We start from the raw sequence: 17,810 nt of genomic DNA, 5'->3' as shown, positions 1-17,810 counted from the left end.
AAACAGTTTAAAAGTCTTACAAACCATTTGCATTGCGAACTAAAGCCATACGATTACTTTATATGAAGAACTTTGTGATCAAACCGCACAGTCAGATCTCATTCAAACATAAACCAGCATGATATTCACATTCTTAGCTAATGTAATGATGCAATCGTTCGAGAGCCAATGCCTTTTCACAATCATAGATGACGTGTTATTGCTTCTTATGCCCACATAGCAAAATTGGTTTGGCCCAGTGATGGGCCACACAATCCACTTTCACTTGGCCCAAATACAGCAATGAATTACGGTACATGACTGGACCAGGTCTGGTTGCCAGAACTTGGGTCACATATGGCCCATGGCATAGCCATATCTCAGTCAAATGTATGACTATAGCTGGCCCTATTCTGGTCCTTTTTAGGACCAAACAATTGATTCTACATGTCAGCCTCAACTAAACCTCAATCTAGCCACTTTATACACACCCTTGGCCCAAATGAAAAATGCCAGAAAAACAACAGGGTTCTTAACAAATATTTATTGTTCCTAATTAAAACGAAACAATGAGCAAAACAATTTGAATGAAATGAGCAATATCTTGCACACTTCAACATCTGATTTAGTTCATGAACAAGAGGCACTGTGCACACAAATCTTCAACATCTGATTCAGTTCATGAACAAGAGGCACTTTGCACACTTCCAAAATCTGATTCAGTCCATGAACAAGAGGCCCTTTGCACACTTCCAAAATCTGATTTAGTCCATGAACAAGAGGCACTTTGCACACTTCCAAAATCTGATTTAGTCCATGAACAAGAGGCACTTTGCACACTTCCAACATCTGATTCAGTCCATGAACAAGAGGCACTTTGCACACTTCAACATCTGATTCAGTCCATGAACAAGAGGCACTTTGCACACTTCCAACATCTGATTCAGTCCATGAACAAGAGGCACTTTGCACACTTCCAACATCTGATTCAGTCCATGAACAAGAGGCACTTTGCACACTTCCAAAATCTGATTTAGTCCATGAACAAGAGGCACTTTGCACACTTCCAAAATCTGATTTAGTCCATGAACAAGAGGCACTTTGCACACTTCCAACATCTGATTCAGTCCATGAACAAGAGGCACTGTGCACACTTCCAACATCTGATTCAGACAATGAACAAGAGGCACTGTGCACCCTTCCAACATCTGATTCAGTCCATGAACAAGAGGCACTGTGCACACTTCAACACCTGATTCAGTCCATGAACAAGAAGCACTGTGCACACAACTCTTTAACATCTGATTCAGTCCATAAACAAGAGGCACTGTGCACACAACTCTATAACATCTGATTCAGTCCATGAACAGGAGGCACTGTGCACACTTCAACACCTGATTCAGTCCATAACCAAGAGGCACTTTCCACACTTCAACATCTGATTCAGTGCATGAACATGGGGCACTGTGCACCAAGTCGCAAGTAGGTTAACCAGTTGTACTCTCCTGACGCTCTTTTCTCTTCATCCGTTCTCTTCTGCCACCATCCCTATCCGGGGCCAGATATAGCCATCTCTTAATGTTGGAATCGATTTCCTTTTCTGTGGCCGCAGACGTCAGGTGGTTACGCCTCACAGCCGCTGTAACATACATGGTCTGAAATTAGTTTCTGTATCAAAAGAAAATATGGCTATTGGATTCTAAATGGATAGTTCACTTTAAAATGAAAATTCTGTCATCATATAGTCACCCTCAAGTTGTTTCAACCCTGTATGAATTTTTTCTTCTGCTGAACACAATGGAAGATATTTTGAAACAGTTAACCAAACAGTTAAAGGAATAGTCTACCCTTTTGCCATATTAAACTATGTTATTACCTTAACTTAGACGAATTAATACATATCTATCTTTTTTCAATGCGTGCACTGTACAGCCTGTTGTGAATGTGTTAGCATTTAGCCTAGACCCATTCATTCCTATGGTACTAAACAGGGAAGCCACCAAACAATTCCGTGTTTTGCCTATTTAAAGACTGTTACATGAGGAGTTATACCAGTAAGTATGGTGCCACAAAATAAAACTTTTTTTGGTACCATAGGAATGAATGGGGCTAGGCTAAAGGCTAACACATTCACAACGCGCTGTACAGTGCACGCATTGAAAAAAGAAAGGTATGTATTAATTCGTCTAGGTTGAGGTAATAACATAGTTTAATATGGTAAAAGGGTAGACTATTCCTTTAACTGGAGCCATGGGACCAGTTAACTGTTTGGTTACTGTCATAACTGCATGTATCTAATCATAATTCACAGTTATTACAGTAGCTACATGTTACATGTAGCAAGGTAACTGTAAAATAAAGGATAACAGAATTGTTTTCTTCCCCTCTCTACCTCCTCTACATATACCTTCTTCATGTCCCCTCCTCTCATCTTTTTCTTTACTCATCCCCCAATTTCTCCACCATCTCCTCTTCCTCTGCTCTTTTTCTCCCTCCCCCTTTCCATCCCTCACATTTCCATCATCTCGTTCTCCTCTGCTTTTTTCCTCTACTCCCCTCGTAACCTGAATTTAAATACATTTTAATTATTCTTAAAACTTAAACCACTCTTTTGGCATTGAGTAAAACTTACCAATCACAACATCCCGTAAACGCAAACGCTGGAAACCAATTTTTCCATTTATTCCTCTCATATTGATTTTTTTGGCCAAATCGTTAGTAACCAGTCCATGCATAATCCTCCAAATGCACTCATGAACATCCACCCCACCTTTGAGAGCCAGTGCGTGTACCTGAAATCATAATGATTTTTAAAATAAAAGCAATGGTTTACATCATGAAATGCTACGAATACTATAGGTGACACTGTTAACATAAGAGTTCTCTTTCTCTCTCTCTCACACACACACACACACAAATACATTACAAATTACATCCGTCTGTTAGAAAATATGACCATTTTTGTGTGAGTGCTTTGGAGGTGTGCACACAGAGAAGCGTCTTTAATGTTCCCACATTTAACAGGGGAAGTGCCACCACAAATAGAGTGCAAGTCTGTGGAAAACACTGCATCTAGTCAATTTAGTTTTGATTTTTCAACATACCAACTGTTTCTGGAGGTCAGGATTACTTCGCAGTTGTTCCTCTATGTCCTGAAGAGAACTGACATCTTTAAGTGGCAACACATTTTGAGCCAGGTCTGTCTGTGACTCATCAGTCGATTTCATACTTTGCAGGGTCTTGAAGATGATTCGCAGTTGGTCCATCACCATTTCCTGTTTTGTTAATATATTACGCAGGAGGGCTAAGAAGAAAACAAGTTTTCAGTCACTTAAATTAGGTAAAATAGACTATTTGCTGTAGTGTTGCACAATGCATTGATACTTCAAAAGCATCACGATTCTCAGAAATAAAAACTATATGGTTCCTACATTTATTAGTATCGATACTTCTAATAATGTTCCAGATTTGTTAGAGATGTATTTCATGTTGGGTGTGCGCAATGCACGCTTCCAGTGCCTCCCTATGGACGTCTGTGTTTTTTCTCACGCACGCAGCAAAGAAGCTGCGGCTGTCATGTGACAAACACTACAGCGAGACGGCTGCATGTGCGAGCACAAGTGATTCTGTGGCCGCCGGTCCACGACTCTTAGAAAAAGATAACACGAGGAGTGAAATATGGAAGTGTGTGCTCGTGCAAGATGACGGAGTCCATCTCGCTCACGGCCGGACAGACCTTTGCCGATCACCTCTGTGCAAAAAGAGGGATGGTCTAGCTAGGACAAACAGAGAAAAAAGACGCAAAAGCAAAATGACGCAAATTATTGCTGCCCTGATGGTCTTATAAAAGTAACCATTTGTATGAAAAATCATTTCTACTGCATTTGAAGAGTTTCGTTGCAAAACTAGATAAATCCATTTTTTTACATTTTTGTCAAAACATGTTTATTATTATGTTATCATGTTATTATTTTATTTTATGGTGCTACTTAGCTGTATTTTTTATTTTTGAAGGTTTAAATCAAAACAAACCAACTGCAGTTGAATTGAAATTAATTGGAATGCACAACCAAAAAACGCAATTTCTGAACAATTAAAAAAACGGTGAAACGGTGGTTCTCTCGTTTTGCAACGAAACTCTTCATTTGTACATGTGTGACACTGTCTGTCTCTGTCTCGCACGCGTCCGGGCAAACCTTCGCCTCTGTCCTAGACCCTGACCATGAACATCTTTCTTTTTCCACAAACAAAGAAGGAAGATGCAAAAGCAAAACTTTTTGAAAGCTTAGAAATGGCCACTGTGGTAGATGAAAAAGAAACAATCCACCCACTTTGGATATTAATCCTCTGGACTGAATCGCGTGCTCTTTGATAATGTAATGCTGTGTTAAAATGTAATAATGTATGACTCCTGGTTCTGTTGTTGATCTTTTGCTGCTGTTTGCACGTTCAAATTAAATAAAATGTTTGTATTGTTTTTACCAGGTCATTTTTTTGGATCTTGACAATTTTGGTATCTTGACAACACTAATTGGCTGGTATTATTACTATTTCTTACTAAAACTATTACAAGGAAAATCAAATGTAAAGTTAACATGATAAACCATCAGGACTTCTGAAACATCACAAATTACAACATCTCAACAAAACATTCTTGAGATAATAATTTTTGAAGGTTTATGGCAAAATATCTGAAGTAATTTGCATTACTTGTATTATCTGAAATTATCTGAAGTAAGTAGTTTTTTATTAAAAACAAACAACTATAATAAACATTAATATACTCACATGATTGCAAACTAGATGTTTGCTCCCTGGACTGGTGTGGCTCAGTATGTTTCAATGGGTCTGGAGAAGGTGCAGTGTGGCATGGTCTTGGTCTACGGATATCAGAGCTGGCATGGCATGATCTAAGAATTTCCCTGCTGGCATGATTTGTTCTGCTTATCTTACTGCTGGTGTTGCTTGATGTGTGAATCTCACTGCTGGCATGCCTTAATGGACGGATCTCAGGACTGACGTGCCTCGATGTACAGCGCTCAGTGATGGTGTGCTTGCTTGAAGATAACTTGCTGCTATAGTGCTGACTTGAATGGAGCTTATGACTGTTGAGGCCTCTTGGGTTGGGCTCAGGACTGCTATGGCCTCTTGGGTAGAGCTCAGGAGTGCAGTCGTCACTTGGAAAAAGCTCAGGACTGCTATGGCCTCTTGGGTAGAGCTCAGGAGTGCTGTCGTCACTTGGAAAAAGCTCAGGACTGCTGTGGCCTCTTCGATGGAGGTCAAAAGTGCTGTTGGCTTTTGGGTGGAGGTCAGCGGCACTGTGGCCTTTTGGGTGGACCTGAGAAGCTCTGTGGTCTCTTTGGTGAAGCTTGGGGCTGTTTTGCTTTACTGGTTCTAATGCAGGACCTTTGTGCTGCCTCATGATCTTTGGAGCATTGGGCAACTTTCTGCTCAGAAGTACAAAAGATCTTAGCACTTTATGTGGTATGATAAAATAAACTATAATTTAAAATTGCAGAAGATTCTTACCCTTTCTTTGACTTTTTTTCTTTCAGAGTGTTTTCCATCTCATCGTCATCCTCTCCAGGGAAAATATTGTTTTTCGGTCTAAGAACATATTCCATAAATTCAAGATATGCAATTATTAGTAAATGTTGTGCACCAGCAAATAATTTAAATATAAAAATAAATCACATTTTCCCCCTACATTCTTTTTCTTTTAAATTGAATTGGTGAGTTCCCTCCATCACTTCCAATGTCAGTGTGATCAACAGCTTGAGGAAGTTTTCTTCTAGCTTCATTGTAGTCATCTGGGAAAGTCATTTTAAGTAATACATGAGGGTTTTAGTAATACATAACATAAGTTCAGTTTATAGGAAGAAGTGAAAGAATGTTACTTACTGGATGTGAATATAATTCTGGCCTTATGGGGCTTCCATTCATCTCCAGGACATTCTTGCAATTTTACAGCTTTTGCTATATCTATTTTATTTGGAGGCCACATGCACTCTCCATTTTTTATCCAGCTGGAAGGCACAACTTCTACCTCATTGGTGTTGTCAAAAACAACTATGTGAAACATCTAAAGATAAAACAAATCAAAACATACTCTTTAGCTAACTGAAATACTAAACTAAAAGGGCTATTTGTCTCAATGCAATAGTGGAACAACAACAAATCGGTTTTGGAATGGTAATCTCACAAACTTCTGGGGCTTATTTCGAATCATGAAACTTTTGATGTTAGTAGAGAGGTTAGAAACAACATAAATTCCCAGCTCTCTTGAGTCAATAGGATATTTAAAGAAGTGTTCCACCTGTTTGTATTCATTGGCCACAATGTACACTACTCCTTTATCCTCAACAATGTTCTGGACCAACACCAACTTGTTTTCAATTTTGATGCAACAATCTCTCTCTTTGACCTTCACAACTACATCATCTGAAACAAGCCCTTTATATTGACGAACTTGTCGTGAGAAGCATTCTGGTACTGGCCCATCCATGTGCTCATTTTCCAGTTTTTGAGTTGCCTCTTTAACATCAGGACTGTAGCTGCCATTTTCCATCTCTGATAATCTGCGCATTACCTGAGTCAAAGGATTAAGTGGCCCTCGAACCAATTTTTTTAGTTTTCCTAAGAAGCTCTCAAAGGGAAATGCTGATATAAGGTCTAAATTGCCGTGGACTTTGACATCTTCACTGAGATGCACCAGACCATGAACATTATAAACCAAAAACTCCTCACCGTAAAGCTGGCCAAAGTGTTCAACGAATGACACCAACAGAGTTTTAGCCAAGTCATTCAACTCCAAACAATATTTTGGACTTGCCAAAATGTACACACCTACTGACAACAGCATGAAGTTGTCATAGATCTGAGGCTGTAGAACACCTCTCAGCACAACTGGACCAGTGTACAGCAAGAATTGGCGTAGTTCGGTGGCTTTCCACCTACATCGTTCAATCAGAGCCCGTGGCCTTCGAGCAAACTCGGTTGGTATGTAATTTCTCAGTGCAAGAAGTCTGTCTGAAACCATGGAAGCTTGACTAGATGAAATGCGACAGTGCATGGGACCAGTGGTGCTGATCCACAAGTCTAAGAGACGCCTCATTACACCCAGACAAACAAGATGCATATAATCGTATGGAAAACAAGTGATCATGTCAATGCCAACCTCTGTAAAAGGTGAGTGTTGGACATGGTGTTCTTCATCTGTTTCTTGCCTAAAACTATCATCAGTTCTGCGCCTTGCATTGACCTCAGGAAATGTCATTCTATTTGATTTTCGGACACCTAATTGGTGACACTTGTCACATCCATAATATGCAGTGTGGGACTTTACACCTCTGATGAAGGCTCGGGCTGGGGTGTCACACACAACAGAACCAACATTCAAAAAGAAGGTTTTCTGCTTGAATAGAAACCCATCTTTCAACAATTTCAGCTCTTGAACCAGATCATGAAGATATTCATTCAATGAATTTGGCTTAGAAGTACCACAAAACAATCCAATCAAAATTGGTTTCTTGGTGTATCCTTGCAACAAACCAAGAATTGGCCAAAACTGTGTAGAAGTACTCTTGAAGAGGGGCAGACCATCAAAATTCAACTGTAGTTTAAAAACATGTCTGTCTGGCACATTAGACCAAATTGCATCTAGAATTGTCCTAATAGAATTCAGAATTCCACAATAATGGAACATTCCACCAGCTACACTGCTAATTTTAAAGCTTAAATTTGTTTTCAGCAACGTTCGTCCATCCTTTGGTAGAGAGGGATGATAGATTTTGAGGATACTGAGAAGCGCTGACAGAGCTATAAGAGATATTCCAAATTCAATTGCCCAGTCTGCCAGAGAACTCTGCAAATCACCATCCATCTCACTACACTGTTCTCCAAGATCAGGAAGATCTTTAACAGAAGCTGCAGTCTTTTCATGTACTTCCTCATCATCAATGCCATCAACTAGATCCTCATCACTTTCATCACTAATTTGCATGTCAGATTCCTCTGCATCATCAACATAACCAGTTGTCTCATCATTCATGGCTCCTTCCCTATGGTGCTCATTTTCCATTAGTTTACCGACTAGCCTTAATGCCCTTCTTCGTGAATTACCCCTATCATTGTACATCCAAGTTTTTTCCATACCGTGGCTTTACTCAGGTCTTTTGTTCTTCAACCTAAAACAAACAGAAGAGAAAAAAAATATATATAAATTATTAATAATATAGAAAGCAAACGCGCACGCACGCACGCACGCAAACACACACACACACACACACACACACACACACACACACACACACACACACACAATCAAGAAAATCATAAATGAATTTGACTACAAGACCCATGAATGTTTTGACAAGTTTTTTGTTTTTCAATTTAAAATGAAATAAGCAGAAACAAGAAAATTGTGCCTTGAATACAGTAGTTTTCTTTCATTTGTTCCAAAAATGTAAGATTTTGACTATATTTTCCTTTTTTGGTTCACAGCAGAAATCTTGTTTTTTTTTACAAACGTAAAAACAAGAATAAAGGTTTTTTTATTTAAATTAAAGACAAACTATCAAAACACAAACCCATTTGCTCGCTTGCTACATAATTTGTCACAAAAAAATCTACAACGCAGAACAAACTGCAGAAATAATGAGTGACACCACAAGAAAATCCACAATGGATAAGAAATGCAAACACACACACACACTCAAATGTTAGGAGGTCCAAAACTAAAACCTTTATTTTTTACTCACCATGGCTATATTTACTTGCTAAAAATACAGTCAAACGGTTATTTCAGACTGCCAGTGTGTAATATATATGATAATACCATGTAAAACATGTAATGATAGCATAATTGCAAAAAAAACTGATGCTTCATAAATGTTAAACTTTACTGATTTGATCTCTCTGTATCTCTGCATATTTTAAATTTTAATAGGGCTTTGTGTTGAAAATGAGCATCTCTACAGATAAAAATATCATAAGGGAATACACATTAAATATAGTACATATTTATATAAAATATAAACAAAATTAATCAACATCCTTTTGATATTTATATTTTTGTGTGATGTTTCAAGTGCCAATTCCCAGCAAACACATTTACGTTGTGGCAACGTCTGTGGCACGTTGCATTTCTACTATGGCAACGTTGTAGCTACCCCACTTGAATGATGATCCGGCAGGGCGGGTAGCAACGTTGTTGTGCGACATTCAGCTGAGAGATGACGTTCTGACAATTACATTTTTAATAACAACCTTAACGGCCCTGAACGGTAGTTCAATGTCAACATTGTGACAACGCCGTAACTAGGGCTGGGTTTCGATTCAAATTTCAAGAATCGATTCAATTCTGATTCTCAAGATCTTGAATTGATTATCATTATTCGATTCGATCTGATCCGATCCTCGAGATTTAGATAAGGGTTTTTTGAATAAAGCATTTTTTTCCAGCTGTTACCTGAATTACCGGACTGTATTTATGCAACATATTGATACTATTATTATAGACATTTCATTGTTTTAACAGGGTTTCTGCAGTGTGCAAGCATTTATGTGCTTTTGAAGACCTTTTATCTTTCATGAAAAAAAAAAACTAGATGTATTTTCTAGGGGTGTGACAAGACACTTAAAAATAGCCTTTTAATTACCTAAAATCACAACATTTTAAAATAGTTTAACCAATCTAGAGGTTTCACTAACAATTATTTTGTTAAATGATGATTTAGTAATTTAATATTTTTGGTAATAAAAATAGACCTAATTGGGCAATAGCATTAAGAATAACAATAATGATGAGACAATAATAATTAGTTCAAATAAAGTATCAAAACCAAATAAACACATGGTCTATCTAAATATTATTGTACACTAAAATCAAGTAACCAACTTATTAAAACTGTTTAATTCAGTTTTAATTTCAAACTGTTGGAATTAATCAGCAAATTATTACCTGTGTGCAAACGGGACATGCTTCTTTTTATGTAATTTTTTATGGGGTTTTTTGTGTGTGTATTTGGGTTAATGTGATTTTATTTATTTATTTTTTGTATAATCGAGAAGGAAACCAGGAGTAAGTGAAATAGATTGTAGACCTATTATCAGATCCACCCTCCGGAACAGAGGGGGCGGTAATGCATCTATAAGCTGGATGGCAACCGCAGTTACAGGAGAAGAAGAAGACAGGCTTCGCTAGCAGTAAAGCTAACCAAACGTTGATGGGATGTCAGAACAGAAGCCGTGGTGCTAAAGCTGCTGATGTTTTGCATGCCTTGGCGCTTGTTGGGCTCACACATTTGCGGACATGTAAACATCAACATCCAACAGGAAAATTCAACGGAAGTAGCCACCGTTCAACATAAAGAGGGCAGCACTCAGACGTTTTTACACCATATATTGTAGTATTGAAACACTTTATATTCAAATGTCAAAAAACTTAAATCAATGAACAGCACTAATAAAGCATCATTCTCTTTAGGAAATTTTAATGCTAATTAAGGCCTTATTTTCATACTACAGAATCTAAGACATTTTAAGACTTTTTAAGGATCCGCGGACACCCTGGAATGTCCTTCCACCTCGCGCGCATGCGTGAATTCAATGACGCGGCAAGTTTAAGTTATTAATTATTAAATCGATCCTCTGAGTTACGGATCGATCTTTAGAAATTAATATGAAAATCACCACACAACGTAAATAAATTATGGCGACCTTCTGGCCATGTTGTTAACGTTGTTAGAAGGTTGGGTACGTTGTTCCAACGTTCTGTGTTTGCTGGGAATTGCTGCTACACATTTTTGTATGTTAATCCATCAGTGTATGTCACTTAAACTGAAATAAATAAATGGCTGTGATATAAAGATGTCTGTCATCTATCGATAAATGTTATCAACGCACATTTAGAGAATTACAACATTTCAAATAACATCTACGATTATACATTGTGGCACATCTTTAACATTTAACTTTCCGACTATGTTAACTTATACTAACTGTAAAATTCAACATTATTACTTACCAAACTTCGCTCGCTTTAAGTCCAACCGTTACTGAAGCGGAGCCTCGAGTGCATCTGCTGCATCAGTGCCACTGCCTGCTCTTCCGGCGCGGGATCCGGAAGTATCAATATATTTTTTTAATTTGGGTTGAAGCGTTCTAACCATTAACTAAATATAACCATTAACTAAATCGGCCAAATGGCAGGATTACAGTTTCAATTGAAGAAAAAATATTTAAAAAAAAAGAAAAAATTAAAAAGTACAAGATTGAGTGTAAAGACTATAATTATGTACAACTACAAAACCCATGAATCATTGCGTTTTAGGCGCGCTATCTGGGCGCGCTTTTCTAGATGCGACCTGATTGGTGTAATTTTTTTGTGTGCCATATTAGGACACGACAGTGAGAAATGAGTGAAAATGAAAATTGGGCTTATCTTGTGCATGAAATCAGACAAACAAGTTCTATTCTATCTTGCTTTGACCTTTCACACACACACGCACGCACGCACGCACGCACGCACGCACGCACGCACGCACGCACGCACACACACACACACACACACACACACACACACACACACACACACACACACACACACAACACTGGTATTCCTATCTTTGTGGGGACAATTGGTCCCAACAACGTGATAATTACCAGGTACACACACACACACACACACACACACACACACACACATATATTGCTTACTTATGTTGTCCTCTACTGTAAACCTCTTTGGATAAAAGTGTTTGCTAAATGATTAAATGAAGCCTAATGTAAATTTAAAGTTTATATTGTTTCATAATTATTAATTAAACCTTGTTGATAGAGATAATAAACCCACTCTGCAAACAGGAATAGGGGAAACAGCTGTGTGTATTAAAATATTATTAATTATGAAATATCTCAAATTACAATTAACTATGGGCCACATTTCTATATTTTATATGTGGGCCAAATAATACATGTAACCACTGGCCCATATCTGTTTGCCACCTTAAAGACGGTCCAATCTCCCCCATAACCGGGCCATGTTCGGTTCACATGCTTCATGCCAGTGCCGACTAAATGCCAGCTGTGCCGGCTTCATGCCAAATCTGGGCCAGAATACTTTGCTACCTGGGTGGTGGCAGTTTTTAAATCAGTGTACACCGGATCTGATATTTACAGCGGATTGTCATCACTTTTGCATCTTTTCTTCAAAAAATTGATCGTTTGACCTCAGTACACTTGGAATATTTCAAGTACATTTTTAAAAAGTTGTGACTGTTTTGTATGCTGTGTTTATATCATATATTAAATAAATGAGTAATTTGCCATAAATGCCTGAATAGTGTAATGTGTAATAAAATACAATTACTCCTGGTGGTTTAAATTGAAAGTCTTACTCCAGTACATGTCATCATAGCAAAATTATACCCCAAAATATCATTTTATACCCTAATTCAGTAAATGCATCTATTGGTCGTATTTGGTGAAATGAACAAACGGCCAAAGCAATTGTATGGGTTGGAGAATAGCACATGAATCATGCACATGTGCTCAGTGTGTAGGCATGCGCAAGAATAACCAAAACAAAAATGGCGACCTACAGAACTTTATCTGTGATGCTCAATATACTAGGTTTATCAATGCTTCTCCAATAAAGTTTATACAATTTAGCAGCTTTATAGGTCACTTGGAGTTAAAAACCTACCTCATTGTCCGTCTAAACAAAACTTCTTTTTTGGTTTTGCTATTATGATTATGATTGATTGTATTTATCGCTCTAATGCGATACTTGTATTGTTTCTTTACGAAGTAACATCGCCATCTATTGTCCTGGTATGCATAATACATCATTTTTTGTGCTTTTTGAGGATCCATGTAAACACGGATCTTTTTATTACTACATTGTTGTCTTGTAAATGTAGCCTTAGTCACTACGAGTCATTTAATTATTTAGTCGTTTAGTCATTTTTATTTTCTTCAACTTCAACTGCTGTGTCAGAGAAACCGGGCTCCTCTAAAGCAATGCTGAGCATGTAAGCTTGCTTGGCAAGTGAAGATAGTGGCAGTATAACAGCAGGGGGTTCACAGAGTCAGCGGTCTGGAGGTTACTTTCATTATCAGTCTCTGTTTGAACATCCTTGGCTCCAACTTAATCTGAGCTGTCACAAATGCTGTTTTTAACATTGCCATACAGAACAAAGCCTCATGCCTTGAGTTCTCTGACCTCTCTGTCTGTGGCAGCTGTTTGTGCTGTCCCCTCTCAACTATAAACCTAAAAAACCGTCAGAAACCATATTTCTTATTACTTAAAAAGAAATAGCCATTAAGGTGACTTTGTAAGACGGGTCGCTTTTATCTAAATGGAATTTGAAATCGGCTACACTTATAGAGACGGCTTGAAAGAAACTGTTCAAAAGGAAAATGCTGTCATTACTGCCTGATGTCATTTCAAACTTATGTGCTGTTGTGTTTTTTGGCGAAACAGATGATTTTTTATGCATTTCATTATACTGTCTAAATCTGTTCCACTGTCAGGCACTAACAACTTGTTGGCATGTGGTCTATTGGCGTATTCTCTATGTGGCATATTTTCTTTCGACATTCAAAGCACACATGTGTTCGGTCAAGTAAGTCAAATTGATGGGTTACTGTTTTGTCTGTGACAAATCAACGGTCATAATGTCCAATAAAGTTTTTCTATGAAAACGCTTAGGTTACTCACGTAACCCCGGTTCCCTGAAATAACGGGAACGAAGCATTGCGTCAGTTTGCTGACGCTATGGGGGAAACTCCTGTTTACTCCGTGATTGAAGCCTATTGGTTAACGTCTGTAGAAAATACAGACCAATGACGTTTGAGCCCGCGCGGGGGCGTGGCACACGTCCCTATATAAGCCGGTGAAATACGTCAAGAGCTCATTATTATTCGACTGAAGCGCGCAGCCGAATAACACTCGCTGCGTAGACGTTTGTAGCACGGCCAGCGACGCAATGCTTCGTTCCCGTTATTTCAGGGAACCGGGGTTACATGAGTAACCTAAGCGTTCCCTTTCAATACGGTTCACTTCGCATTGCGTCAGTTTGCTGACGCTATGGGGGAACGTAATCCCATCCCGCCGTGCATACACAACGGACTGAGGTGCCCTTACCGGAGAGACACTGCATGTGGCCCTAACCCAGCATATACATAGCTCTAGCGAGCGCAAGTGTAAGCACCATATATGAGACAGTAATACGCATACAGTGAAGTTTCTAAACGCACCATGATGCATATACAATAGAGCACGAGACGGCGGGTTCCCTGAGCGCGCCGCGAGCTGTGCATGATTTATTAATAGGTAGCCATGACGGTGAGCTAGCAACGCACCGTGAAGGCATACAGAAACGCAGTCGCGTGAATCATTAAGCCGATAAGACCTGTGCTTGTAAGGCAGGGACATCCAGGCTATAAAATCAGACAAACGTAGACGGCGAGGACCAGCCGGCCGCGTTACAAATGTCAACGATAGAAATCCCCGTAGACCAAGCCCAAGATGAAGCCATACCCCTCGTGGAGGGAGCTTTTAAACCAACTGGACAATGTTCATTCAGGGAGGCGTAAGCCAAAGCAATGGCTTCGACGATCCATTTAGATAGCCTCTGTTTAGTGAGCGGCATACCTAAGGAATGTTGTGCGAAGCTTACGAACAGCTGATCTGACTTGCGGTATGAGGCAGAACGGTCCGTGTATATTCTTAACGCTCTGACGGGGCAGAGCGTGTTCGGGGTTTGTTCGCCGTCCGCCGTCGGAAGGGCGAGAAGTGAAACCACCTGAACTCTAAATGGCGTGGTCAAAACTTTAGGAATGTATCCCGCTCTCGGTCTAAGGATCACTTTGCTATCGTTAGGACCGAATTCCAGACACGACGGGTCAATTGAAAACGCGTGTAAATCGCCCACTCGTTTAACCGATGCCAACGCCAGGAGGAGAGCGGTTTTAAACGAGAGAGCGCGCAGGTCAGCCTGCTCGAGGGGCTCGAAAGGGGGACCGCGCAGCGCTTTCAGGACCGTGGACAGATCCCAAGACGGGACCGTGTTAGGTCGCGGTGGGTGTAGTCTGCGAGCGCCTCTGAGGAATTTAATGATGAGATCATGTTTTCCCACGGTGCGACCGGCGATAAGGGCGTGATTCGCCGTTATCACCGCCACATACACTTTAAGCGTCGAGGGCGCACGACCGCTGTCCAGCATTTCCTGCAGAAAGGAGAGAATATGCTCCACTTCACAGGTGTTTGGGTTTAAGTCTTTCGTCGTGCACCAGTCAGAAAAAATAGACCACTTTTGAGCGTAAAGGCGCCTGGTAGATGGGGCCCTAGCTTCAGTTAGAGTATTTAACACTCGTCCTGAAAGGCATGATGGTTGCCGTTCAGAGACCAAACGTGTAGATTCCATAGCTCCGGCTGTGGATGCCATATCGTCCCTCTCGCCTGAGATAGGAGGTCTTTCCTCAGCGGTACTGGCCATGGTGCTGATGTTTTCAGCTGCCATAGGTCGGGGAGCCACGGTTGATTGTGCCAAAACGGGGCGACCAGAATTATCGCGCATTTCGTCTCTCTTATCCTCTGAAGGACCTGTGGTAACAGAGCCACCGGAGGAAAAGCATACAGAAGACACGCCGGCCATGCTTGCGACAGGGCATCGTGATGTCTCGAGAAGAAGATCGGGCAATGCGCGTTCTCGTCTGATGCAAACAGATCGATCTCCGCCCGGCCGAAGACGGTCCATATTCTCTCGACCGTCTGAGGATGCAGTCTCCATTCTCCCGGCGGCGGACCGTTGCGCGAGAGAATGTCTGCACCCGTATTGGCTACACCCGGTACGTGAGTCGCTTTTAACGAACGTACGTTCGCGTGAGCCCATAATAAAAGCCGTTTCGCCAGCCTGGATAGGGAGCGAGATCTCAGCCCTCCTTGGTGGTTTATGAACGAAACCACCGTCATACTGTCCGACCGCACTAGAACGTGTTGATGTTGGAGTTTCGGTCGAAAGTGTCGTAGCGCCAAGATAACCGCCCACATCTCGAGGTGGTTGATATGTAGCTGAGACAACTGGTTGTTCCACGCACCGAAGGCGAGCTCGCCGTCGCAGTGAGCGCCCCAACCCGTCGCAGACGCATCCGTAGTCACCACTTTCCTCCTGCTCACGGAGCCGAGCTCCGTGCCCGAGAGGAAAAGGTGAGGGGATGTCCATATCGAAAGCGCTTTCACGCAGCTGTACGTGATTTTGATTAATAAGCGGCCCGACAACCAAGCACGGGGCGGAACTTTCGCTTTCAACCAAAACTGAAGCGGCCTCATGAACAGCATTCCCAACGGTATTAGTGGGGATGCTGCTGCCATCAGACCCAGCATTTTTTGGAATCGTTTGAGAGGGAGATGTGAACCCGCTTTGAACGATGCCGCCTCGCGTCTGACCGTGAGCGCGCGTTCCTGTGTAAGCCATGCCCGCATCTTTAATGAGTCGAGCGTCGTGCCTAAGAACGCGATTCGCTGTGTGGGGGTGAGCAAACTCTTCTGGAGGTTGATTTTGAACCCCAAATTCTCCAAATGCTGGAGTACAACGGTCTTGTGCGCAGTAATTTCCCTCTCTGACTGTGTTAGAATAAGCCAATCGTCGAGGTAATTCAATATGCGGATGCCGCTCTGTCTGAGAGGGGCGAGAGCCGCATCCGCACATTTGGTAAATGGGCGTGGTGCCAGAGATAATCCGAAGGGCAGAACTTTGTACTGGTATGCTGTCCCGTCGAGCGCGAATCTTAGGAACGGCCTGTGACGTGGCGCTATCGGAATGTGAAAGTAAGCGTCTTTCAGATCCACTGATATGAACCAATCGCCCGGTCGAATTAACGCCATGATTCGTCTGGCTGTAAGCATTTTGAACGGCCGTTTGGCAAGAGCGCGATTCAAAACGCGTAGATCCAATATCGGTCTGAGGCCGCCGTCTTTCTTTGGAACGAGAAAATAACGACTGTAAAAGCCTGATTCGCTTTGATCCGCCGGGACCGTCTCTATCGCGTCTTTTAGTAATAAAGAACGCACCTCTTCCCTGAGGATCTGCATACGATCGTCTGGGACAGTGGTGTAGAGAACGCCGCGAAACCGGGGTGGTCTCCGGGCGAATTGAAGTGAATAACCGTGTTGGATTACGTTTAGAATCCAGCCCGGCATACCGGGGGTGGATTGCCAAACGTGAAATTTGACGGCGAGCGTCGATATGCTTATGGACGTTAAGCCGTGTGTGTGTGTTTGTGTGTACAGAGGAGGAAATTTTCTCTTTTTGTGAAAAGGTAAAAATTTGTGTTTCGCTGTTACAGCGAGGGTGTGTCCAGCGCCCGAGGGGACTGAAACACGCAGAACTTTCGAGGGCGGGCCGGCCGAAGCGGGACCAGAGCCTCTTTTCCTCCTCAGACTCTCTTCAGGGAGGCGGCGCCGGCGTCGGGTCCAGCGTAATCCGAGGACGGGGACCGCGGCGTCGAGGCGGGCCAGCCGGTCGTGCAGGACGCTGGCGCTTGACCTCCGGTTCAGCTCTCTGCTGGGGTTGAGCTGGTGCTGGCTTAGGGCGTTGAGCTGGCGGCGGTTTTGGGCGGCCGGTCTCAGACGCTGAGGCAGATCGTTTTGGTAGAAAATGCCGCATAGCCTGCGACGATTTCTGTGCCTCAGTGAAGCGCTGGGTGAACCCCTCCACAGTGGAGCCGAAGAGCCCCGACGGTGACACGGGCGAGTCAAGAAGGGCAACCCGATCCGTGTCCTTGATCTCCGTCAAGTTCAGCCACAGATGTCTCTCCAGAACAAC

General features: G+C 41.6%; 1 protein-coding gene across 3 annotated transcripts; it reads right to left on the bottom strand.

Annotated features, from left to right (window-relative positions):
- Positions 1–839: 839 nt before the first annotated feature.
- Positions 840–11,138, bottom strand: LOC135786968 (uncharacterized). 3 transcript variants are annotated; one of them, XM_065296615.2, is made up of 9 exons: positions 11,006–11,105; positions 8,134–8,165; positions 5,881–6,061; positions 5,687–5,789; positions 5,509–5,586; positions 4,768–5,426; positions 3,084–3,283; positions 2,612–2,771; positions 840–1,618 (listed from the first exon to the last, which is right to left on the bottom strand). In XM_065296615.2, exons 3-9 carry the CDS (start codon positions 6,059–6,061, stop codon positions 1,467–1,469), a joined length of 1,533 nt encoding a protein of 510 aa, XP_065152687.1. In that variant the 5' UTR covers positions 8,134–8,165; positions 11,006–11,105; the 3' UTR covers positions 840–1,466. The 3 variants fall into 3 exon arrangements, with proteins under 3 accessions (XP_065152687.1, XP_065152686.1, XP_065152685.1); XM_065296614.2 differs by lacking the exon at positions 11,006–11,105 and having other exon boundaries at positions 8,101–8,151; XM_065296613.2 differs by lacking the exons at positions 840–1,618; positions 2,612–2,771; positions 3,084–3,283; ... (1 more) ...; positions 5,509–5,586; positions 5,687–5,789 and having other exon boundaries at positions 6,001–8,165; positions 11,006–11,138.
- Positions 11,139–17,810: the final 6,672 nt, after the last annotated feature.

This window comes from Paramisgurnus dabryanus, chromosome 20, assembly GCF_030506205.2.
Source record: "Paramisgurnus dabryanus chromosome 20, PD_genome_1.1, whole genome shotgun sequence".
In the NCBI taxonomy this organism is placed as follows: domain Eukaryota; kingdom Metazoa; phylum Chordata; class Actinopteri; order Cypriniformes; family Cobitidae; genus Paramisgurnus; species Paramisgurnus dabryanus.
This window is presented reverse-complemented; position numbering and strand designations above follow the sequence as displayed.